This window comes from Apis florea, unplaced genomic scaffold, assembly GCF_048593485.1.
Source record: "Apis florea isolate Af1SG1 unplaced genomic scaffold, ASM4859348v1 contig_3745_pilon, whole genome shotgun sequence".
In the NCBI taxonomy this organism is placed as follows: domain Eukaryota; kingdom Metazoa; phylum Arthropoda; class Insecta; order Hymenoptera; family Apidae; genus Apis; species Apis florea.
Window position 1 is genome coordinate 133,276 of NW_028256831.1, and position 24,911 is coordinate 158,186.

Genomic DNA, 24,911 nt, shown 5'->3' on the forward strand with positions numbered 1-24,911 from the left:
TTATTAATAACTAAAATAACGAATTTCATAAATATTTTTATATAAAATAATGAATCATTAAATAAATTAAAAATAATATATACTAAAGAAAAATGATAAATCTAGAATAAAAATAAAATATAGAGTATTATTAACAAAAAATAATTTTTAAAATTTTAGGCTACTTAAAACAGTTATAAAATTAAGAAAATATAAAATCAAATTTCATACTTAATTTTTACAAAAAATTATTATTTTAGATTAGTTATTGTTATTATTTTAACTTGAATTTATTATGTATTTGAATATTTTTATAACATAAAAATTCATTTTCATCTGACATTTTTTTTAAATATATAAGTGATAAACTTAATGGTAAAATATTTTTATTAATTTATATATGTTTATTGTGGATATAAAATATAGAAATTGAAATTATATTAATATTCAAATATTTTTGTTACTCAATGTATATAAAATGTGTATATATATATATATATATATATATATATATATATATAAAATATCATTTTTTGAAATTAAACTTGTTATTATAATTTATATACATAATAATTTAAAATAAATTCATCATAAATTTACAAAATTTAATATTTAAAAAATAATTACATATAATGTACAAATATATGTACAAATTTTAACCAAAGAGTAACTATTACTTCATATCATTAATTTAATTTTAACAAAATATAGATATTTTTTAAATTTTATTATTTATAAATAAATTTCTTTATTAAATATTATTTCTTATGTTACATTATGTTACATATTATTTTCATTAATATTAAATGTACAATTATTAAATAAATTTTTTTTTATAATAGTATACTGTTATTTGTGAAAACAGTCATTTATTAAAATAATTTAATGGAAGCTTACAATAATCTGCTATGGATATTTATATGATAAATGTACAAATTTGTAGAAGTACAAAACTAGATTTTCATAAAATAAATATCAAGACATATGTATGATTATTTTATATTTTTATAATACTATAATTATCTTTTAAATTTATACATTATCTTTGTTAAATTAATTGCAATTGTATAAATATATATATATATATATATATATATATATATATATATATATATGACATAAAAAAATACTTTGCATCTCACATGAAAAATAAATATTTTCTCAGCAGAAAAATATCTTATCTACCGATATATTCTGCAGCATAATAATCACAAATAACCAATGTTTCATAATCAATGTAAGGTTCTTCATGTCCGTCCACAGGTATATAACATACTTGATGGTTTGGTTGTATCTTTCCTATATGATATACCCCTTCATGTAAAACTCTGCCTATAAAAAGGGCATAATCGTCTTCGGATTCACCAGCAGGAAGAGCATATAAAGGAATACTGCCTTCCCATGATTTTACCCAATTTACATCTCTACCACATAATATTTGAAAATCTTTTTTATCATGAGAAGCTCCACCCCATGCAATTGTACACACATTATTCCTAATACCACCAGGTGTGAGTGAATCTCTGTGATGAGTACGACCAATGTATAAACCATCTTCTGAGGCCATTACAGCATTTTGAGGAATACCAGATGATTCATTATAATCTACCCAAAAATGAGAAGTTTCTATCAATTGTTGTCTGACAACAATGGATGTACATGGTGATTCTAAAAAGAAAATGAAGAGTGACATATTTATTGAATATCAAAATATTATTTTAAAATTTAATAAAAAATTTAATATATACCTTCTATCAAAAATTCACCAGTTGCACCCCAAGCAGTGCTTACCCCTATATAATTTATAACAAATGGATTTCTATCTTTATACGATAAAAAAACTTCACCATTTAAATGACCAACATTTACTGTTCCATCACAAAACCATCTAAGAACATCATATTATTATAATTTTCTTATCATTTAGTTAAAATTAAATTTTTAATAACTAAATAAGCTTTATAATTTTTCTTACTGAATCCAAATATTGCACATATGATGAGCACCTAATATGTTTTGTGTTTCTGCTTCTGCCACATCTTGTTCTTGGTTATTTCTTTTTATTGCTGACATTGTGTTTCCCCATCCTCCAATAATAATCTATGAATACAATAAATACAATATAATTATACTCGCATATGTATATGATTTTTAACATTAATATTTATTTTCTACAAAATATAAACATACTTCATATACATTTGAATCTCCACCCAAATGGGTACGCAAGGAAATTCTTGCATCATGAGCAGCTTGTACACATAGCCTAAGACGAGATTTTGTGATGGGAAAATAACGATATTCTGAACTATCAGGTGTAATAATCCTAACTAAAAAAAAGATCGATTTTTTAAAATGGTTAAGCTACACTACGTAAAACATTTTATTAAATTATTTTTCACAATGTCACAAAGCATAATTTTTTCATATATTATATAATATTATAATTTATATATTGTTTAACCTATTTTGATTGAATTTTTTATAATCACAAAGCACATCATACAAAGTCCACGTGTTGACATTTATCATCTTGTCAGTTTACTCACTAAAAGACATGGTTGTTGTTTTGATCTCAAGATAATTTTGCTTTATTGTTTAATAATGCAATTGATAAAACAATTACACTTAATAATAACAAATTGAAAATGTACAATCGGATTTGGATTTTCTAATTGATGGTTTTGGTTATGTTTTCTGTATGATCTCATCGCAAAAATATAATTTGTTACATTCTCATTCAATCAACCTCGCTTACACAAGTAAAATGCCATGCATGAGATCGAACTTCTCTTTAATTGGCGCTGTCCCAAGATATCATACGCATGCGCAGCATATAATATAATTTTATTGGCATAGATTCAATTTTGATCGCGGGAAAACGAGAAAATGCAATTTTTTTTTCAAAATAATGTCATGTTAAAATGAAATCATATAGTAAAACATCTAATTGTTATTAGTGATTTGTTATCATAATATACTAAATATATAAAGAAATATAAAGCTATGACTACAACCGGTATTACCACATACCTTTACTACTTTCGCATCAAAAATCTTTCTGGCTTCGAAAGTGTAACACACCTATTCGTATCTTATTATTCCTTGTTTATCACAAATATATTCTTTTCATTCAATTCTTATTTTTTATTTGATTTCAACTTTTCTTAATATTAGCTTTAAAATTATCGATTAGCGATGTATAATAAGTATGCAATATAATACATGTCTGTTTCATGCAGTTCATAAAAAACCTTATATTCTACATGTGACAACATCAAAGAAATATCTATTTGGAATTAGTTTATCGTCCACTTTCCATTTTCATTTTACTTTCTTCGCGTTGTACTAATGCCTGGCATTGTTACGCGTATACAACTTTTACCATTTCTTACCACAGCTATTTAATAGTTTCTTAGAAAACAACAATTTGTATCTCGACCTAGACATGTCTTTTTTCGCAGAGAATAGAAAACTATGTCATCAGGACGCTTATTTGTTACAGTTACAATTTAATTTGAAAGAAAGAAGCATATACTAAGACAAAAAATAATCTACAACTTTCACTTTTTTTTTTATAGCACTTCCAAGTTCATTTTTTTCGCATAAAGTATAAATTTCGTTAAGAAAAAAATGAAAAATAAAATTGTATGTCAAATCTTTTGTAATAAATAGAGCAATATGTTTTATTTGTGATTCACGACAACTTACAAGTGTCCTAGGTCATTGTCATTAATGTTTTGGAATTCAGTTGATCGATGCACATGGTCGACGTACGTTTCAAATGAATACGCTCGAATACGCAGAAAGTAGAAAGCATTGCAAAAGATAATAACAAGGATGTAGCAATGTCATTCTGGTTTTCATGTCAGAAAGTAGCATGCGATTGATTTATTTTGATCTACATATTGCCATCTTATATCTTTTGCATCATTTTTTATTTAAAAATTTATTATAAATTTTTTTTTGATATTTAATAATAGAAATGAAATATTGTATAAATTTTTTTAATTAAATTTTTGATATTAAAAATTATTCCTTTCAAGACTTTTATTCAAATTAGAAGTTCTATACAAAATACATTAGAAAAATATATTTCTCTCTTTATTAATATCAAATGTCAATATGTCATTAGATCTTAATGGAACAAGTTAAAATATTGGTAAAATATTGGATTAATTTCGTAAAACATTCGGATACGGATATTATAAAGAGTTTATATTATTTAAATTACGATAAATAACTCTTTTTATTTTGTCAATTTTAATAATTATTGTTTTTAATACGTATTTAAAAATTATATCTTAAATTATATTTCAATTATTATGAACATTTCACTATCAATTACTACTATACAATATTGGTAATTGATGCAAATTAAATTTCGTATTAGAGAAAGTCCAGTTTTGCATAATAATCAATTGTAGTGAGAGGATCAATCTTTTATTAAAATAAAATAAAATGATTTATACCATTTTCTTTTTTTAATGTGACTTGTTTTCTATCTAATCCTGAAACTTTAAGGAAATAGAATCTTATTGTTTTATAATTTATTAAATTACACACTTTGTCAATTCTTCATTATAATATCCAAATTTTAAATTTATTTTTGGTTATCAGAGATTAAAATAAAATTAATTCATATATTACAATGATGTCATCCAATTGAAATTCAATTGAGATTGAGAATTATCGAGCAGCATTCATCGTAACATCAAAGGGAGTCACGAAACTTTCTTTTGTATGAAAGGTAATTGATATTCAAGAATCATACGCGTTTTATGCGAGATGTAAACTGAGTAAAATGTTCATTTCGACGTTTACAAATTTTGAAAAAAATATTTGTGTTTATGACTTTAATGTGAAAGCAGGTTTCAAGATCTTATTTTATTTTTCTTTTATCGCGTATAAACGACTTAATAACTATCATTATAATAATTTTACGAAACGATTATTCAATTTTATGTTTCTAGACATTGTTTTATATGTTATTTATTATACACACGTCGAAATATTTATGTTTTTAAAAAATATTTTAAAAAATATGAGGATATAAAAAAGAATAAAAAAACGACAATTAAAAAATATAACTATAACTTTAAATAACTTTAAATAATTTGTTAATTTAAGTATTCAGATGTGATTAAATTTCTTAAATTTTTTGGTAACACTTTTTTAATAAAAAATGATAATATAATTTATATTTATGAATCATTTATTATTAAAATAAATGTTTGTGGAAGAAAGATATAAGATAAGTAATGCATATATTTATATAAAATTATGGAAATAATTTATCATTGATTAAAATAATGATCATAATGCAAAGATATAACGTTTTCTTTCCCATTGGAGAAAAGTTATCCACCCACCGTAACAAATATCTTAACCTTGGCAATGATAATGCATAGAAATCGGGGCAATATTTTTACGAAAGCTTGCAATGTCTGGTTGCACGGGAAACTCTCGATCAACTAATTGAAGTTGAAAACACGAAGATTATAATCAGATGCGAACTAAATCCATTAATAGTAATATTAATTAAATTATACTTTTTATGCAAGTACTTACATACAATATATTTGTATAGTAGTAACGTATTTATATATTTTTGTAGTAAATTTCTTTTTTTATAATCTATAAAGAAAATATTATAATTAGATCAAATTATTATAATTTCATTTTTATGAATTATTGATATATATATTATATTTATTAAATAAAAAATATATTTATAAAATATATTTTTTAAAAATACATTATTTTAATACCAATATAAATTATATTAAAAATTGAATTCTTCGTTATACTTCACTCTCTAATTCTTCGTTCAATAAAATTATATTATTTCATTTTTTTATTATATGCTGCAATTTTTTTATTATATCTATTTTCCATATCAAAATTAGTGAGACCTGTATATGGACATAAAAACATAAAGTCATTATTCGAAGCAAAGCCGAAATTCAAGGAAAAAGATATTTTTTTTATATAAATTAAAAAGTCTAATTACGCTAGGTAGGTCATGCTCTTCATAGTTCACTGAATAGTCAGTTGCACGCGGACTGACCCATTGCTTTCCCCGTAAAAGTGAAGAGTTAAATCAGGTTGACTCTTTCTCCCTGCTCTGTATGGTCGAGTACCAACCAATGTCCTATCAGTATGTGCACATCAAGATCGCTTTTACCTTTTTGTGGGCGAGGAGGGATTTCTAAGAGTATAAAATGGTAAGGAATCGATTCGCATATCAGTATGTGTGTAGTTTCAATTTGTTATAAGAAACTTAGTTCGAGCTTATTAAAATAGTGTGACTTTTTTTAACAACCTATCTTCCTTTTGTCATGGCGAATATTATTTCGCTCGTGAGTACTGAACAATCTGTAAAATAATTTTTATGAAATTGTGATATTTGAATTTCAATTTGATCGAATAAAATTTCAATATATTATTTATTATCAAGTATATATGTATATTGAAAATATATATCCGCATTATTATTTGTTATTGATGATTATTAATTTATAATAAAATTATTCTATTTTTAGATTGTAGTAATTCTTGGTTGCATCGTACTGGTCCATGCGGAACCAACAACAGCAGTTAACAGTATGTATATTACTTGTGCTTTCTCTTTATATGTTATGAAAATAAATTTCTTATATCTGTATTAAATTGTTATAGGATTTTAAGACAATAAATATTTAAGTTATAATATTAAGATAATAATATTATAAAAAATTAATTTAATTAATTATTCTTTATTATGCTATTATTTTTAATTGCTTTTATGAAATTTTAATTTAACTAAATATTTTTTGACATTATGATAAATAAAATCTTTTCTTATTTCATGAATTTATAGGCTATCCCATTATAGGAGAAAGCAATGGTTTCGAGTATAATAGCAACATCATCAACAATGGTGCTTACATGGCTGACAAAGAAAATCATAGAGAAAACATGAATTTTTACGGTGGAGGAAATAGTGGACATTTATTGACCAACAGCAGGAATCACGGAAATCTCGAAGAAAGTTTAACAAGCAATTCTTATAACGGATTTTCACCTAGTTCCCACAATACTGACTTCTCTACTTACTCTAATACTGGTAATCGTGAAAATCTCGCTTCGAATTCCTATTTTGCAAATAATGCTGCTCAATCCAGTTTTGGTAGTTACACGAGTAGCAACAGCAATGGAGATTCTACCTTAAAAACTTATACTCATGGCAATGATCAAGCCGGATCTGATTTCAATCAATTCTCTATTAACAAACACAAGAATCTCTCTTACATGAAATTTTCCGATAATTTAACCGGTGCTACTAGCGCGGGAAATTATCCTGAACTAGTTACAGAGAATTCTTCTTTCAGAGAAGAGTACTCTGGCGATTCTTTTAGGAATCACGCGTCTAATGATGCAGGATTCACGGATGGTATTGATCAAGTCTACAACAGAGAAGTTCCTAATCTATTTAATAATCATAATAACGATTATTCATATGGAAAATATAAAGATACTACATTTAATATAGGAGGAAGCAATAAATTTATGAATGATGTATATTCCTTCCATCCTGAAACCCGTTACGTGCGAGGAAGTCATGGAAACATAGGACACGATTACAGTTCTTCAATGATTTTATCTAATCCTGGAAATAATCTTTTCGGCAATATTCGTGGAAATAGCGGTGTTTATGGAAAATTAAATAAATATAATAAATATTTAGGTGATTATATTTCAAATGGTTTAAACTATCTTTCCAAGGAACAAGATATTGATTATTTATTTGGTAATCATGGTAAAGGTAATGGAAAATTGGCTACAATTAAAGAAGGCAGACCAAATAATTATTTTGGTGGATCTTTGTATGTCAATAAAATTGTCGGAAGTCATAAAAGTAAACCAAATTTTATGAATTCATATCCTAGTAGTTCATCGATAGCGTATTCGTCTACACCGAATTTACATAGTGGTAACAATTATGCTGATAGGCCTGTGTTAAGAAGATATCGAAGCAATAGTTATGTACCAGGACATGCTAGTTCATATTCTGGTTATTACTAATAATTTTTTAATAACTTAAATGTGTATGATGGCCGTGTGTTTTGTATATATTTATTGTATGAAATATTTAATATTAATTAAACGTTATTTGTTGTTTAAAATAAAATTATTGATACGAATACATTCATTCTTTTTTTTTTTTTTTTGTTACATTTTTAATATTTAATTTTAATTATGTCGGAGTTCGAGTAACTTTTGGTTTAGCTAAAAATACTTCTTCCTTATCAAGTTCTTTCTCTTGTGTCCATGAAACTTTATTATCTGTAACTTTGATGCTACTTTCTGGATTCCTATAAAAAAAGTTCTGATTTCGAATAATCGATTATATTTTAGATAAAAAAGTTAACAGTAAATAAAATGCAATTTATTCAAAATTTTATAATGTATAAAAATTTTTAAATTTTAATATAAAAATATACAATGGTGCATAAAACTAACTTCGTGCATTTTTATCAAAAGCAAGATCGAAATCTTGACTTACAGTGATGCTATACTGCTGAGTTTTTCCATTACTGAAAAATATCAAAGTAATAATAAAATAATAAGTTTTAAATATATATTATTTTAAAATTTTAAAATTTTATATAATTATATACATATCTATAATAAATATAAGATTCATTTTAAATATATATTTTTTTTTCGAGATCAGGATTAAATATATGTTTAAGAGAAAGTTATAAAAACTTTCACTATAATATAGATAGTAGCTATAATAAATTTTACTTGTTAAATATTATAAGACCATTAGAAATTTAGAAATTTCAAAAAATTAATTGAATATTAAGTTTATTTATTTATTTTGATAAAGTCAATAAAAAAATCATTTTAAAAATCTTCTTACCTGTTGTTTCAACTTCACTTTCAATTCCCAAAAGCATTGAAGATGCAATGGTTGTTTTACTGCTTTCCCTATAAAAAATAAATTTAGAATTTTTATTATATTATTTTTATTTAAAAAAAGAAATATAACAAACTTCGAAATATGATTTTCATAAAGGTATAAAGCACTTTCGTCATGAATCTCTTTTAAAAACATTTTATCAGTATTTGAATTCCATTTTTCATCTGTTACTTGTTCTTTATAAATTTGCAGGTCCTTAAAAAATGTTATGAATTTTAATTAGAAATTTTTTAATTTTAATAGTTAATTTCTAGGTAAATACCTCAACAGGGGAAGAGTTTATTTCAATTACATGAGAATTTGGATGTGATTTTGTTTTTTTAAAATTTTGCAGTACTATAATATTATTTTTATTTTTTTCATCACACTTTTCGTTTAATAATTTTCTTGAAATGTATGAAAAATTTTTATAATTTTCATAAAATAAAAAATATATTTAAATTTATTAATTAAGAACGAGATATTATAGTAATACCTTTGTAAAATTTCTTCATGTTCAGAACATATATTTTTAATTTGATTATTATGCACAACAGATTCCATTGCTTCTGCTTGGAATTGTAAAAATGATAGTGCACTGGAAATTATTTCCGGTTTTTTAATTATTTTTGGTAAAATTGTATAACATGATTCTAATAATGATTCTCCACATAATTCTCCATAATTATTTTTTACTGGATCGTTTTCTTCTAATTGATTTTCCAACACATCAATTTCTTCCTGTAAATGTTTTTTTTTTTTATTTAACAAGTAATTAAGACATTTTATAAATTATTACTCACATTATCATTATCTACTATTTCTTCATCTTCCACTTTAATAGTAATTTCACCTCTATGTATTTTCAGAATGTAATCCAAATGTTTCCTGTTTATTTAAATTTTATTTAAATATTTTTATTTAATATGTTATAACTTTCATTACATATATAAAAAAATATTTATACCTTATTTCACCAGTTTTATATTTACTAAATTGTTCTATTACAGATGAAAATTTGAGTTTTTTTGCTTCTTCATTGATTACATAATTTGTTAAAAAATTATTTAATGCTCCGTTAATATATGGCAATGTCTAATAATAAATATACATTATGACTATAACTATATATATTATTATAATTTTAAATAATAAGAAATGTATTATACCGATACATAATCCATTAAAAGCAAATCAATTAAAGTTGAAATAAGTAGAGATGCCATAGCTGATGCTCTTTCTTGAGCAGCTTGATGTAAGGATAAATTCATTAAAAGAGCTGTAGCGTATTCTAATCGATAAGAATCCATAATACGACATTGATCACGTAAATGATGGATCAACCATTCCACTAATCCATTTTCTATCATATAGATTCTTTGTTGTTTGCGTAAGGATAATTTTTGTAGCATTGCAATTATCATATTACAAGTTATTGTATCTATGTTATTATCAGAAATACTATTTAGACACTTAAATATCTAAAATATTAATTTTGAAATTAATAAAAAATTGTGAAATATTATAATGAAATAAAAATTAATATATCAATATACCATATTAACAACAGTAGAATCAAATGATAAATAATCTCTGCCGCATCTGAACGATGCTAAAGCGTTCAATAATCTTGTAATTGATTGCTGTAAAGGATGTGGTATAATAACGTTTTGTGGAGTTAATAAATATGGCAGAATAGATTTGCCTTTGTAACTAGCGATTTGACTATGAAGTCCTAATAAATCTTTACTTATATATTCGTGCATCGTTTCATCTCTTTCTCCAGGTTGACTAAATGTTATTTTCTAAAATATTGAAATTTATAATGTATTAAAGTTTTAATAACTATTAATATTCTTGTCTTACCCTTCGTAATGCTTGCAAAAGAAATAATTTTGTTTTGATGCTTCCATTAATTAAATGTAACTTAATTTTTTTGAAATCTAATAATTTTGGAGGAATGAACGTATTGTATGAATTTGAATATTCAATAAGTTTCATTTCAGAATGAGATGATTTATCTAATAAAAATTCAGAGGAACACTGTGAAGTTATAAAATATAACATGAATAAATAAAATATATAATAAAAATTTAATATTAATTATATACAAAAATTAATATAATATTGTATACATATTGTATATCGAGTTCTTATTGCTTACATGTGAACTGTCTTTTATATTTTGATTAAACAAATCTGGAAAAATTTTTATGCAAGTTTCTAGCATAATTTGAAAATCAATTGCTATTCCTTTTACTGAATCTTCTAAAGCTGTTGTTAATACTCTTGCAATACTCATCAATTTATGATAATCAGTATGGAGTTTATGAAATCTTACTTTTAATTTTTCATAATTACAATGCACATTAGATAATTGAGATTTTGCTATAGCCAATTCTTGAGTGCACTGCATTAATTTTTTATTTTTTTTTGTAAAATGTGATGAATAAATTTCTTCTTCAGAGTTTATTGATACAGTTTGTATACTTCTATAAAAAGAATAAAAATAAAGAATATAATAAATATTATCAAAAGTATTATATTAGAAAAATACTAAATATGCCTCACTTTGATTTCTGATTAAACTTTATATCATCATATAAATTGCATTGATTTTCAACTTTACTATCTTCTAGAAATATTGGAATATTTCTATCATTTGGTATGATTGGTATATTAATATTTTTAATTGTCTTTCTTGTAGTTATATCTTTTTTGGAATCTTCTATTAGAGGTGTACAATTTGAAGAAAATTTGTTGGAATTTTCACTATATTTTAGATCACTAAAAAACTTAAAATTGCATATATCTTTATAAAATATTTTATATATAGATCTTCAATTATTCTTATTAAATAGATTATATCTTTATAATAATTTAAATTTTACTTACTTGTTGTTTGCATTTTTCGAGAAAAAGTTGTAAATGTTCTGTCAATCTATCTGACCAACTTTTTTCAAATATTTTAGAAAGAAATGGTTCTACATATGGATTCTCCATAAAAGGTAATGCAAAATAAGGTCTTAATTCTGTAATGTTTTCTAATTCCTTACCTATTGTATTCAGAAATTTGCGTAATTCTTCCATACTATCATTCATATTCTTTTCTACTTCAGTCATAAAATTCTATATGTTATTAATGTTAAATCAAAATCACTATCAATTTATTACATTTTTTTGTTCAATTATTTATTAATCTTATTTTTATAATTCATATTAAAATTAAAATTAAAAAAAAAATAATTTTATATCTAAAAAAAAAAAAAAAAAAAAAAACTTAAGGAATAAATACAAAAAAATGATAAGCCTAAATAATAATGATTACCTCTTCATACTCAAAATCTTGTAGATTAAGTGATGTCATAGAATTATTTATATTTATTTTATCTGAATTATTACAGAAATAAAAAAATTATTTTAAATTAATAATATATAGGGATTATACTTATTTATATATTTATATTGTTTATATAGTTATATGTATACCATTTTCTTTATGCCATTGTGACTTCAATATGTGTTTAGGTAATATTGCAAAATATACATATATATGTAACATCAAAATTTTATAAGCTTTTGTTTGTTTTGCATCTTTAGGTACTATCATGTTCCATAACTAAAAATGAGAAATTTTAATATATCATTTAAATAATATTTTTATTCTTTTGTTAAAAGAATATATTTTTATTATACTTTAAAGAATGTCTTCCAATTTCCTGTTTTGTAATTTATCATCAATTCTTTACATAAATTTTCATAAATCTCGCTCTCGGATTGTAAATCTTTTTTAAAATATTTAAAACCTTTTATTGTTGCTTCTATCATTAATGCACCGGCAGTATTATCGAAATTATGATCTATAAGGAACTGTAGATTCTTTTTTATATTTAAAAATAAAATATAATAATAATATTTTGTTATATAGCTTTATCAATATAAATTTATAATTAAATTTATAAATAATATAATTTATTTTACAATATATTAATCCAAAGAACATACCTGATGAACAAGTTTTAATTCCTTATTATCCATTTGATTTATTTCCCAATTTTTATCCATTTTTGCTATTTAATTTGATAAATTTAACATAATGAAAATAAAAATTGTTTTATATTACTGTATATTTAAGGAATCGTGGTTTACGTACAGTTACGTGAAGGATATTTCCTTCCATAAAATTGATTTTACGCAAACGCATCTCTAAGCAATTAATGATGTTTGGATTTACATATTTAGTAGAATAACATTTTTAAAAATTATACGCGATATAAAATATCGTATTTCTATAAAAAAAAAAGAAACTTCTAATTTATTATTCAATCGAATACAACATTAATTAAAAAAAAGCTTAATTATCAAATGCTTATAATTATTACTATAAAAAGAATAAGTTTTTCTTACATCTGATATGTATGAAGTTTTAAAAATTTTATAACAAAAGCTTCTCGATTACTTACACACATATAAATATATAATATCGATATAATAAAATTTGTGCATATTATTAAACAGAAAAAATTAGTTTGCATACAAAATAATGTATAAAATTTTATTACAGATATATGCAGTACATTTGAATACATATAAAATTAGCGCTCAAAAATATTTACTTTTTTATAAGTAATAAAACATTGTCAGATATATTTTATAAATAATTTATTCAGTATTTTATTTTATTTACTAAAAAATGGAAGAACATAAAAATATATTTTGTAAATATATGATTTCAGAGGTTTGTTTTAATACAAAATTTATTTATTGAAGGTTATGTTTTAGTTTTATTAAGAATGTTGTTTTTCAATTTTTATAGATACCTAATTTAGCTATATATATTCCAAATTTTATTACACAAGAGGAAGAAGTTGAAATAATGAAATGTATAAATAGTGTTCCTTTACCAAAATGGACTCAATTAAGTCATCGAAGATTGCAAAATTGGGGTGGTATTCCACATCCAAAAGGTATGATAGCAGAAGATATACCAATTGTAAGTATTTTATAATAATCTTATATTTTAAAAATATAAATAATTTGTAAATATTTTATAATAACTCTTAAGTTTTCAGTGGCTTCAAAAATATATTGATAAAGTGTCATCCTGTAATATATTCGAAAAAAATAAATTACCTAATCATGTTTTAATTAATGAATATCTATCCGGTCAAGGAATAATGGTATAAAGTAAAAAAAATTAAAATATATGCTTATGTATATATATATATATATATAATTGTAAAATGTTATAATTTATATTTATCAGGCACATTCGGATGGTCCATTATTTCATCCTATTGTAACAACTATTAGTTGTGGCTCTCACACACTTTTAGATTTTTATAAACGAATTAACAATATAGAGGTAAGATATTAATTTACAAAGTTATAATCAAATATAAACTAATTGCAAGATTTTATTTCAGCAACATCAACTTAAGTTTGAGTTCAGCCTTCTATTGGAACGCCGAAGTTTATTTATTCTTCAAGAAGAATTATATCATAATTATTTGCATTCAATTGCAGAAAGAGACACAGATGTTATTTCAAAATCTGTGATAAAAAATTTGGATGTATGTGGAGAAAAATTTCTTGGTGGAGAAACATTAAAACGTGGAATTAGATTATCTTTAACTATTAGACATGTTCCAAAAACCAGTAAATTAAAATTAAAAATTGGATAACAAGGTAATATATGTAATTTCTTGTATTGTTTAATATTTTGTTATGTTAAAAATATTTTATTATTAAATATTTCTTATATTTAATATTAAAGTAAAATTATATGATATAGATGCAAAATAAATACGAAAATATAAATTTTAGCATATTAAAGCATTTATAAAATTTAGAAATACTTTTTTTATAAAATAATTTTATTTAAGATCTTCAGTCTTTGAAGATGTATCTGCATCTTCATAATTTTCTAAACTTACATCCATTATTTCTTCATCACATTCATCTAACATTCCTTGCAAAGAATGTATAGAAGATATTAAAACATGAAATTGTTTTCGTCTCATTTCCAATTTGTGTTCTAGTTGTTCTGATTTCTCCTAGAAATGAATAATTATTTTAATTTAATAATAATTAAACATAATTTTTCTACTTAATTATATAATATATATATATATAATTTTTTTTACTTTTAACTTTCCTAATTCTTCACGTAATGTAGCAAGTTTTAGATTAGTTTCTACTCTATCTGGCTGCTCATTTATGACTTTTGCCAATACATCATATTCAATTCTATTTTTCCTAACACGTTTTGCATCTTGTAATTCTACTTTTGTTCTCTCAATATCTTTTTTAGCCTCTTCTATTTGAATCTCAATTTCTTTCGATAACTGTTCATAACTTTTCAATTCTTCTTGACTCATATTTGAGACTAATCTAGATTTTCGTTGTGCAAATTCACATTGAGCAAGTTGAGATAACATTCTTTCGTGTAAAGTATTATCTGCATCTGGACTATTTGCCCATTTTATGAATGATTTTAAAAGCATATTAATTCGACGATCATCTCCAATACCATCTCCATCTATAAGTAATCTTCGGCGTATCACTTCTTCTGTAAATCAAATAAATTGAAACTGAACCTATAACGTATTACGGAATTTAGATTAAAAAATCTAAATTAAATAATAAAATTTATACAAACATAACAAAAATTTAATAGATTAACAGGTTATATTTATATAATGTCACAAGCGATTTACCATCAGACATTTTTTCAATAAAAAAAATACAAATACAGCGAATAATACATCAACTTTTATTACACAATTAATCTATTTGTTTTATAAGCATATAATAATAACAAATATTATTAATTAACTGTTACTTTGAAATGCCCATATATACATGACATAAATCTTTAGCATTGTGGCGCCATCTAAAGATAATTTCGCTTTTTAACTTAAAATTAATACAGAAGTAAAAAGTTAATAAATGATTAAAAAGTTCATAAAATCATTTTTTTAAAAGCCTTGAAACAATTTTTTTTTGTTATATATTAAATATTAATTATCTATAAGATAGAATACTTTTTTATAAATTATAATTTCATCACATTTATTATAAAATAGAAAAATTCTATTTAATATATTGAATTGTTGAGGATTTCTTTTAAAAATCATAACGGTTGAAATTAATTTGAAAAGAAAAAATTAAATTTATAATATATTTATAATAAAAATAAAATTAGAATAAATAAATTTTTATAATATTTTATTCTTTAATTAATTCAATTTGACATTTCTCCCTCTAATTGTATAAATTATTAAGTTTAGTGAGAATTGAAGAAGAGATAATAATATCCAGAAAAAAAGTTATTAAGTTTTACGAATCAGCGAACGTAATGCGTTTCCATTGGAATATTAAAATGATCCACCATTAGTTTAATAAACCTGTCTTCTTTGTTCCCTTCATCCAAGAATCTTTTCCATGCTTCTCGAAGACTTTCGAAGCAGCAGTCGCAGATGTCACTGTACCCCTAATGAGCACGCTATTTTTCACCAGTATTTTTATCCCGTTTATTGGCTGCCCGTTTCACAAACTGTCAGCCGGATATTAATCATCCACTGTTACGACTCTGCCTTTATTTCTTCTAAGGATAAAGAATGAAAAGGTCGGCAGAAAGAAGATATGGAAGAAAAACTTGTGTTCCTTCATTAGTAATATGACAGCTTTAATATTTTCGGCAGATTTTGTTTCATTGAATCAACTTCTTAATACATTTTTATAATTTTAATTTCCTTTAATGTATTTTAATTATTTATATTTTATATAATAATTACCATATATAGAATATAAAAATTATATATTTCATTTAACAAAGAGGAATAAATTTTGCCTCATATTTATATAAGTTATTTATATAAATTATCCATTATAGATAAAAATATATTTATTTACATCTATAAATAAATTAAACATTGTGAACTCCTATTTTATATAAATTTTATAATATGTAATTTTATAAAAATGACAACTTTTTAATAAATTATTTGCATTAAACATACACAAATTTAGTAATATTAGTAGCTAAAATTTATTTTTTTTATTTAAGAATGATTAACGAGTATTGACAAGATGTATTTATGGATTTATGGCGAAGTTTTTTCTACCAAAAAATGTAAAATGATAAAATTTATATACATACATATAATATATATTCATGTATGGATATGATTGATATAAATAAATTCTCAAGTCCGACAATATTTAATCAAAATTTCTATCATGAGAATTCAATTATTATTATTACTTATATTGTGCTAATATTCGCATAATGCAATATTTAACTAATATATATATATAATATAAAATGTACAATAGACAATCTACTAAACTAATCACAACATTTCCTTGTGCCGAATATAAAATCGAGAGAACGGAACGCCTAATATATATCACGATTTATTCTGCAATAGATTCTTTGAAAGATACTCGCAATGAAACGGCGCGTCGAGTTACATTGTACGTTCCTTTCACTCCCGTCGATCCCATAAAAGTCCCAATAATAATTTCTGATGTTTTCCGATGCAACATGTTTGATTTAGTGTCGGACATTTTGTGATCGCATATCTGCCTCGTAAATCTCTCCGCGGTGGCGCCACTGCATAAAAATATCAAACGTCGATGTGTCCGCGTTCAACCCCAATCCCACGTAAAATATTGCCCGTGATTCCGTGCGACGGAAATAGCCTTTCATTCCGGCTGCCTGATAATTCCAGAATTTCGCGATTTATACTCCGAAAGGTTATAAAAGATACGCCCGATTGCGTGTTATTATTAATTGCTGCATGCCACGATAAAGTGAAACGTTTAGTTTTAAAAAATGCCCTCAAACGAATATCGGAGGACCGCACGAAATATACGGTAAGATTATTCGGTCAGATTAATCGGTATTCAAATTGAAAACGCTCCGAGGAAGAAACAGAAAATAAAACTTCCGCTGCCATCAACGTCTCTATCGCGTATACTAATTATGCATATCCACCAATTACAGTATTTGCCTGCTGTCATTTCATGATCGATTGAATCAAACTTTTCGATGATAAACCTTTCGAATCGTTTGTGTTATTAGAGATTTGATCTGTTTTCTTTTTCTTCACCATTTTTTGCAAAATTAATTATTTTCTTTTCCTTTTTTTGGCGCAATCGAAACTTTATTGATAACCAGTAATGCAATGCGTACTATGAATATTCAAGTGGAGGTAATGATATTCGAAAATCATGTATGTAATGTGTAAAATAAAAGATACACATATTTTTGAAATATTTCTTTTTATGGTATGGTTGTTTTTCATTAAGCATTTCGATATATTTTTAATTTCAACGAACTGTTATACGAAATATTTAATTATTTATAATCCAATTAAAATGATCTAATAGTATGCGATCGAAGCGACACTGGAACGGGGCGCTGATTGGAAAGAAACGCATAGATCTCATTAGTCATTAATCGAAGCATCTAGTGGTAATCATTAAATAAAGCTTGGGCTGCGCGTCCTCCAATAGGATGCATTTATCCCGGTGACGTCATCGTGATGCACGAGTAGTTGAAATGATAAGTAATGATGTTAATAAATAGTGGAGTCTGCATCGGCGCAAATAGGGAATTGCAGAGAGTAGAGTCCCCCTCACTTCGTTCGAATCAGGGGTCGCGCGTGAAAACGGCTGTGCGCGTGTACTAATCGTGGCGGAAAGGGTGCCATGAGTTATGAGTGCTCTATGATATCAATGCATCAATTTGACTAAACGAAGGATTAATTTAATAACAAGTCAGCAGATGAGTAGTCGGATGATAAATAGAGAAGGGGGGGATGGTAAACGATGTTCGAGGGGGAGGGGGGGGGAGGCAGGGCGAAAGAGAGAAACCGATGTTCTTTTCTTTTGATTATTGGGTCGTCTTTGATACACTCTGTCTTTTTTAACATAATTTAATATAACTCAAATTTATTTATAACACGCGCCAATGCATGGGATATAACTTAGTTATGATAAAATAAGTGGAAGCGAACTATCATTTAACAATTTTAACATGTTAGGATTATATCAACAAGCTTATTAAAGCTTGTGATGTTCAAAATATGTGTGATTTTTTTCAAAATTATTAATTTGAGCTGTTTTTTAAAAGATAGAAGAGATTTGTATCTTATTATTATTAATTATATAATGTTTACCGAAAACAATCTATGAAGAATTATTAAAAAATTCCTATTTTAATATTATAATATGTATTATACAATATTATTGTATATATTCATACAATAAATTCTTTAACTTTGATAAAGGGAATGACAGAGTGGAGGAAAAGAAAAGAGGAGTGAAAATAAAGAATTCTTCAATTTGCGAAACTAATTCAGTAAGTTAAGGGCAGTTAGGGTGTCCGAGGATCAGAGGGGAAATCCCCCAGTTATGTTCGGTAACAAAGTCACCCGGTGTTTCAATATTGTCGTAATCGCTGTTATTATTGCACTGTCAATCATGTGTTTTACGAATGGCAAAATATCGATCGATCGTTCAAATTATTAAAGAGCATGATAAGTTGATTATAATTATGCTTATAACTTATAAAGTTTACTAACTTTGTAACAACTATCAAATGGAAGAAATCCAAAACCCATCTTTTTCGCGCATTTCACTTTCAACGTATATTATATTCTTGTTCAATGTTTCTCCGACGGCGTTTACAGCGAATAAAATTAAACGGGAACAGTTCTCGGGCCCGTTCGTGTCTCCCATTCACGCGAACGTTAGCGTTAGTCAAAATTGTATCTACGTGGATTTCCTTGTCTTTGCCGGCGTTCCACGGATGTCGTTCTCTCCTCCTCCCTCCTTCTCCCACTTTTCACCCTACTGTGTTTCGTACCCGGCGCCGATTTAATCCGGGATTCAGCACTCGATTTGATACGTTACACAGCGGTTTGTATGCCCTAACTCGCCTTACTCAACACGGTACACCCTGTTCGTATTACTGCTCCTACGATCCGCCCATACTAGATCGCTTCATTTTGTTTCACCCTCGGTTCTCTCATTATCTCGTGCAACCGCTCTCTACCACCTCCTACCCTTTCCTTTCCTGATATCTTCTTCCCTTTTCTCACTCTCTTGATGTACAGGCTATTTCAGAAATTTAGGGCCCTTCAGAAGAGAGAATAATAGGGGATGATGGAAGGAATATCTCTTGTTTCATAAGTGTAGTTTTGTATTTTTTTTTTTTTTTTTTTTTCTTTATAAAATTTGAAGATCTAAGTTTTGGAGCAGTTTACTATATACATAGATTATTTCAGTAAAGAAATTTTTGTAATAAGACAAGTTACATGTTACTTGATGTTCTATTAAATTCTTTAAATTTCAATTCTAAAGCAAAATTTAAAATCTGTATGTTAAAGTTTCTTCATCCTCTTCCATATTGGTTAACGAAATAATTAATCAGGTTTGTAATATTCGATAAAACTTATTTTTAACGTCGCAACAACAAACTTGTATATTGAGAGAATGTGTTAACTATTAGTAATAAATTTCCTTCATTGATGCTCTCTTCCATTATCATTCTGTATTGACATATAGCTTTGAAACATCCTCTATACACACACACACACACACACACACATTCCACGCGTCTTCCTTTTCTCGTTCACTCTCGCCTCGGATTCGAACACTCCACCCTTACATTGTCTCGAATCCCCATTTTTCTCTTTGTCTCGTTCTTTGGCCGGGCTCTCACTATCGCGCTTAATGTTCCCACTCTTCGTCTCTATCTATCCCTCTCTTTGTGTGTAGTATCACATGGTTACACCACAAGGGTTCATCCCCTGCAGTCCTCGGAAACGAAAAGTGGTAGCGAGACAGCCACCCCGTTTTACCCTCCGCCACCGTCTCTGGTTTCCTCTTGTCGGTGTTCCTCACTCACCGTCTCCTACTCCCCCCACCCCTACATTCGCATTTAAATTAGATTAGATAAGTTAATCAATGCGGTATTCGAAGTAAAACCTGGGATTTCGTGTCAGCCGGCCGGCTCGAAGAGAAATTATTGGCAGTTCGGATTGCGATCGGTTGGAAATCGTCGAGTCAGGGGAGGGCGGTTTGATGGTTTTTACCTTCACGCGTGCCGCGTTCTTCGAAATCCTCCTGTTACCTGATCGTCATCCCCTAATACCCAGATTTTTAACTCTCTACACAAATTTTCGAACATTCAAATTACCAAATTTTGTAAAAATCGTAAATCTCTAAATTATAAAATTTTGAAATTTCCAAGTTTCAATAGTTTTGAAATTCTCGATTAAAAGAAACATTGTTCACAATTCGAATTGCGATCGTGGAGTCGAAGTATCTGTAGAATGGTTGCATGCTATGATTTTTGAATTCCTTGTTTCGAATTAATCTAAAAAATATATATATATATAGTTAATGAATTAATAATTAATTAATAAATTAAATTGATCTTGTTTTTAAGTTTTTAATCCAAAATTGAAGTTTATTCGTTGCTCTAAATCAGATTTGTTAATCACGATATTTATACTTTATATTAAATTAACTCACGTTTAATTTAATCTAATTTAAGTTCAATTGAGATTCAACCAATCGAGATTCAAGTTGTATTCAAATTTAATCTTGCTTAGTTTTTTCTAAAGATACGAATCTTTATCGATCTTTATTACTTAAAATGCGTGGATATAGAGCAAAGATGAATATCATTCAGAAATTATTTATTTTAAATGAACGACGAAACAAACTTCAAACTTCTTATCTTTAATTTTTAATCCAAATCTCTCAATAATTCGTTAAATAATCGAGATCTAACTTGTATTAATCGATACATGAGATTCTGTATTAATATTCCGCGCAAAGACATTCAAATTTCCTTTAAAATTAACCTCAAATACGGAATCTATATATACATCTATATATCTATACATACACATATTTTTAAAATTTCGAAATTCATCTCGTAAAATAAATCGACGCAATTAGACGACAACAGCTTGCTTTCGGCCATTCTCGTTACACCGATGTCGCGTGATTTTAATTGACGTCGGTAAAAAAGGACAAGGCAAAATTCGTGAAATTAGTAAACTTGCTTTGTAGCTTGAAATAGTCCGAGAATCTATAGGTCAATACATGTTCGCGAACGAGCCCTCGAGTTCTCTCATAGCCGGATAAGGGAAAACTTTTTGCCATTTTTCTTTGCACGCCTCTCGTTAAGACAATTTATATTCTATTCTGTAATACGAGGGTGCTGCGGCGGCCAGCGAGCGAGCGAGTGGGCGGGTGGGGGGACAGCGAGTTTTCCCCTCCCTCCGCCGCTCTCTTCATTTCCAATTGGCATCGGCACCCTCTGTCACGGCGTGCCAACTTTTTTCATATTCCAATTAGAATATTTTTCATTGATTTAATGCCGGCAAGCGCAAATATTAACGGCTTAACACCACGATAAATTTACACTGCCAATGTCTCTCTCTCTCTCTCTTTCTCACTCCCTTTCCTCAATCCGCCTTTCCTCCCTCTTCCCTCTGTCGTTTCCCGTTTCTGGAGTTGGGCGGGAAAGAGGTTGTAAGGATTACTCTTTCTTCCTCTTTCTCTCGCTGTGAAACGCTAACTTTATGACTCACGAGAACTCCCGTAACATTAATCACAAGGCTATTCGTATTCGAAATCGATACGGTTACGAAAATGCTTCGAGCCCGCGCTTTTTCCGAACTTTATGGAGCTCTCGGTTTCTTCGTGTATGCAAGCATCGTAACGACCTCGTCTCTTGATTTGTTAATTCTTGGATGCGAACGATGTTTCCTTGATTTTCCTTCGTTTTTTTCTTTTTCTTTTTTTTTTTTGAATAATTTTAATCGATAATTTTTGTCGATAAATTTTTTATTTTTGAGATACATGTACAGGTTAATATTATTTGAGTTTTTTTTTTTTTTTTTGAGACACATAAGCAGTAAGACTAATTATCCGTATGGAGAAAATAATGTGTAATATATATGTATATAGGAATAGAAATAAAATTTATAGAGATATGCATGCTTTTAAGCCCTAAGTTTATAAATAATTTTTTTAATTTCAAAATCTAAAAAAAAAAAAAAAAAAAAAAAAGAAATAAAAATTTAAGCGTTACGTTATTATTTTATTCTGTAATTATCTTTCTTTGTGATTGAAAAATTAAGTTTCTTCACGAATCCCCTCGAAGGATATTTTTATATTTTTAAAGGAATTTTTGTAAGTAATGTGATAATTCGAAATTTTTAAAGACTTTTTCCCTCTTCGATCAGTATTCATCGTGACGATATCTTGGAGGCAGTTGGACTTAATCGATGGTAAATGTGTTAAAAATTACGTCATTCAAGTGTCTTCCTTTATGATTGATGCGTTCCCTGCAACGCATCCGTACATCGTTCATTACGATCCCTTGCATGTTATCAATGCTCCTGATGGCCTTGGTGATTTTCATCTTCAATTTACCTATCCATACGCTCTTCATCGATCTTCGTGAAAGATTAATTAAAAACGCGTACATTATCTGTTAAAGTGCCAGAATATTAAATTATTTTCACGAATGAATGAAGCATTTGCTCTAGAAGAATACATATCAAATATCAAATATGTTTCCTTAAGTTTCAATCATTTTCTTGACTGAGATTTCTAGAATCATAGATCGTGCATCATCTTTTTCAAAAGATCAATTCCTCGAAAAATTTTCCTCGACAATTAAAAAGTAACTTTATCGTTTTAAATTTCTAAACATCATTTCAGAAAAATCTATTTCATTATTTTCTATTTTTTTCATTGCATGCAATCGGTTGTTTCTTTGCTAATTCCATATGCACAAGATTCAATTATTCATTTATAATACGTTATTGCCATTTATTAATTTATATTCCAGATACTTTTCAATGAATAATTCAAAACAAGAAGAGAGAGAGAGAGAAAAAAAAGCACCAAGATTCTTCAAAAGATTCTTCAAAACATGGGCGATGAAAGATTAACACAAGGTTATGATTTTTTTTTTTTTTTTATAATTACCGTAATACGTGTTCCATTTATTAAATTGGAGATATAATACACAAGCGATAGATAACACGTATGTATAATTTATACAATATTTTATACAGATTGTCTCTACCTCGTTCGCTCAGCAATTTATCTAAATACTGTACAATAATAACACGTTAAACGCTCGAGTAATTGGTACGTCTAGTATACCCGCCATTTTCTATCATTACACATTTCGTATTTATTCCGTTTCAAAATTTGTTGTAATCGATCCAAACAACTTTCCAAATCTTGAAAATCTTTTCTCGCAATATATCGACAATGGTAACCGCGCTGAAAAAAAGAACGCGCGCTGGTATCGAGAGGATCTTGCAAGTGACTTCCGCTTCCTCTTCTTTAGCTGCACGCCTCCTGCGATTATACATTATACGTGTACGTCTACGATCCTATATTTTTTTCATTTTTTTTTTTTTTTTTTTTTTTGCCTTCTTCGAGTTTATGAGGGGGAACACCTACTCGTTGGATGATTTTGGGGCGATTCGACAATAATTTTTAAGGGTATACGATGATCATTTTGAACACGGAAGCGGTTTTATGGGACATTTATATTTTTTATTAATTAAATTAGAGATCGAATACTCAAATTTTCTAATCCGAATTCTTAATTAATATAAAAAAAAAATCCTCTGGAATTTTGAAATTGTTTTAAATTCTTAGAGTTTACAAATTGAATGCAAATAATTGAATCGATTAAATTTTCAAAATTATTAAAATTTTTGTTTTTTTTTTTTTTTGTTTCGTTTTAAGGAAAGTGAGTGGAAACGATGGAAATAAAAGACTTGTTATTTTTCTATTTTTGCAAAAAAAATGGGAGATTATTTGCTCGGAAGATGATTATCGAATGAAAATAATGAATTCACTACAAGAGAAAAGATAAAGGTAAAAACTTGTTGTTCGAACTATTGACAGAGTATTTTTTTCT

General features: G+C 26.6%; 5 protein-coding genes and 1 long non-coding RNA gene across 23 annotated transcripts; 2 read left to right on the plus strand and 4 right to left on the minus strand.

The window, feature by feature from the left end:
- Positions 1–831: 831 nt before the first annotated feature.
- Positions 832–2,916, minus strand: LOC100867868 (C3 and PZP-like alpha-2-macroglobulin domain-containing protein 8). Of its 2 annotated transcripts, none has more exons than XM_003698222.4 (5): positions 2,529–2,916; positions 2,170–2,309; positions 1,955–2,079; positions 1,728–1,867; positions 832–1,647 (listed from the first exon to the last, which is right to left on the minus strand). In XM_003698222.4, the coding sequence occupies exons 1-5, from the start codon at positions 2,536–2,538 to the stop codon at positions 1,157–1,159; spliced, it is 906 nt and encodes a 301-aa protein (XP_003698270.1). In that variant the 5' UTR covers positions 2,539–2,916; the 3' UTR covers positions 832–1,156. The 2 variants fall into 2 exon arrangements, with proteins under 2 accessions (XP_003698270.1, XP_012348539.1); XM_012493085.3 differs by having other exon boundaries at positions 2,444–2,790.
- Positions 2,917–5,670: 2,754 nt separating this feature from the next.
- Positions 5,671–6,203, minus strand: LOC147656503 (uncharacterized). The gene is made up of 2 exons (XR_015294317.1): positions 5,993–6,203; positions 5,671–5,894 (listed from the first exon to the last, which is right to left on the minus strand). It is a non-coding gene; the product is annotated as an uncharacterized LOC147656503 (long non-coding RNA).
- Positions 6,014–8,167, plus strand: LOC105736771 (uncharacterized). Of its 4 annotated transcripts, none has more exons than XM_086914837.1 (4): positions 6,107–6,206; positions 6,525–6,585; positions 6,842–7,708; positions 7,787–8,167. In XM_086914837.1, exons 1-4 carry the CDS (start codon positions 6,204–6,206, stop codon positions 8,044–8,046), a joined length of 1,191 nt encoding a protein of 396 aa, XP_086770963.1. In that variant the 5' UTR covers positions 6,107–6,203; the 3' UTR covers positions 8,047–8,167. The 4 variants fall into 4 exon arrangements, with proteins under 4 accessions (XP_086770962.1, XP_086770963.1, XP_086770960.1 ...); XM_012493078.3 differs by lacking the exon at positions 6,107–6,206 and adding an exon at positions 6,207–6,341; XM_086914836.1 differs by having other exon boundaries at positions 6,014–6,206; positions 6,842–8,167.
- Positions 8,082–13,371, minus strand: LOC100866666 (lisH domain-containing protein ARMC9). 11 transcript variants are annotated; one of them, XM_086914829.1, is made up of 19 exons: positions 13,083–13,368; positions 12,935–12,999; positions 12,626–12,799; positions 12,419–12,548; positions 12,258–12,319; positions 11,825–12,058; positions 11,501–11,724; positions 11,094–11,421; positions 10,796–10,972; positions 10,486–10,734; positions 10,099–10,410; positions 9,897–10,024; positions 9,733–9,817; positions 9,426–9,670; positions 9,213–9,336; positions 9,024–9,145; positions 8,891–8,958; positions 8,485–8,558; positions 8,082–8,336 (listed from the first exon to the last, which is right to left on the minus strand). In XM_086914829.1, exons 2-18 carry the CDS (start codon positions 12,992–12,994, stop codon positions 8,524–8,526), a joined length of 2,757 nt encoding a protein of 918 aa, XP_086770955.1. In that variant the 5' UTR covers positions 12,995–12,999; positions 13,083–13,368; the 3' UTR covers positions 8,082–8,336; positions 8,485–8,523. The 11 variants fall into 11 exon arrangements, 9 of the variants coding, with proteins under 9 accessions (XP_086770955.1, XP_086770952.1, XP_086770959.1 ...); XM_086914826.1 differs by having other exon boundaries at positions 8,528–8,558; positions 12,626–12,808; positions 13,083–13,218; XR_015294316.1 differs by lacking the exon at positions 9,213–9,336 and having other exon boundaries at positions 13,083–13,357.
- LOC105736773 (putative RNA/DNA demethylase ALKBH6) lies at positions 13,083–24,121 on the plus strand. Of its 2 annotated transcripts, none has more exons than XM_086914838.1 (6): positions 13,083–13,667; positions 13,746–13,922; positions 14,002–14,109; positions 14,196–14,294; positions 14,356–14,617; positions 17,001–17,165. In XM_086914838.1, exons 1-5 carry the CDS (start codon positions 13,623–13,625, stop codon positions 14,611–14,613), a joined length of 687 nt encoding a protein of 228 aa, XP_086770964.1. In that variant the 5' UTR covers positions 13,083–13,622; the 3' UTR covers positions 14,614–14,617; positions 17,001–17,165. The 2 variants fall into 2 exon arrangements, with proteins under 2 accessions (XP_086770964.1, XP_086770965.1); XM_086914839.1 differs by lacking the exon at positions 17,001–17,165 and adding an exon at positions 23,820–24,121 and having other exon boundaries at positions 13,442–13,667.
- Positions 14,650–15,854, minus strand: thoc7 (THO complex subunit 7). Of its 3 annotated transcripts, none has more exons than XM_012493081.3 (3): positions 15,649–15,854; positions 15,076–15,500; positions 14,650–14,985 (listed from the first exon to the last, which is right to left on the minus strand). In XM_012493081.3, the coding sequence occupies exons 1-3, from the start codon at positions 15,656–15,658 to the stop codon at positions 14,806–14,808; spliced, it is 615 nt and encodes a 204-aa protein (XP_012348535.1). In that variant the 5' UTR covers positions 15,659–15,854; the 3' UTR covers positions 14,650–14,805. The 3 variants fall into 3 exon arrangements, with proteins under 3 accessions (XP_012348535.1, XP_086770966.1, XP_012348536.1); XM_086914840.1 differs by having other exon boundaries at positions 15,591–15,826; XM_012493082.3 differs by having other exon boundaries at positions 15,076–15,528; positions 15,649–15,819.
- Positions 24,122–24,911: the final 790 nt, after the last annotated feature.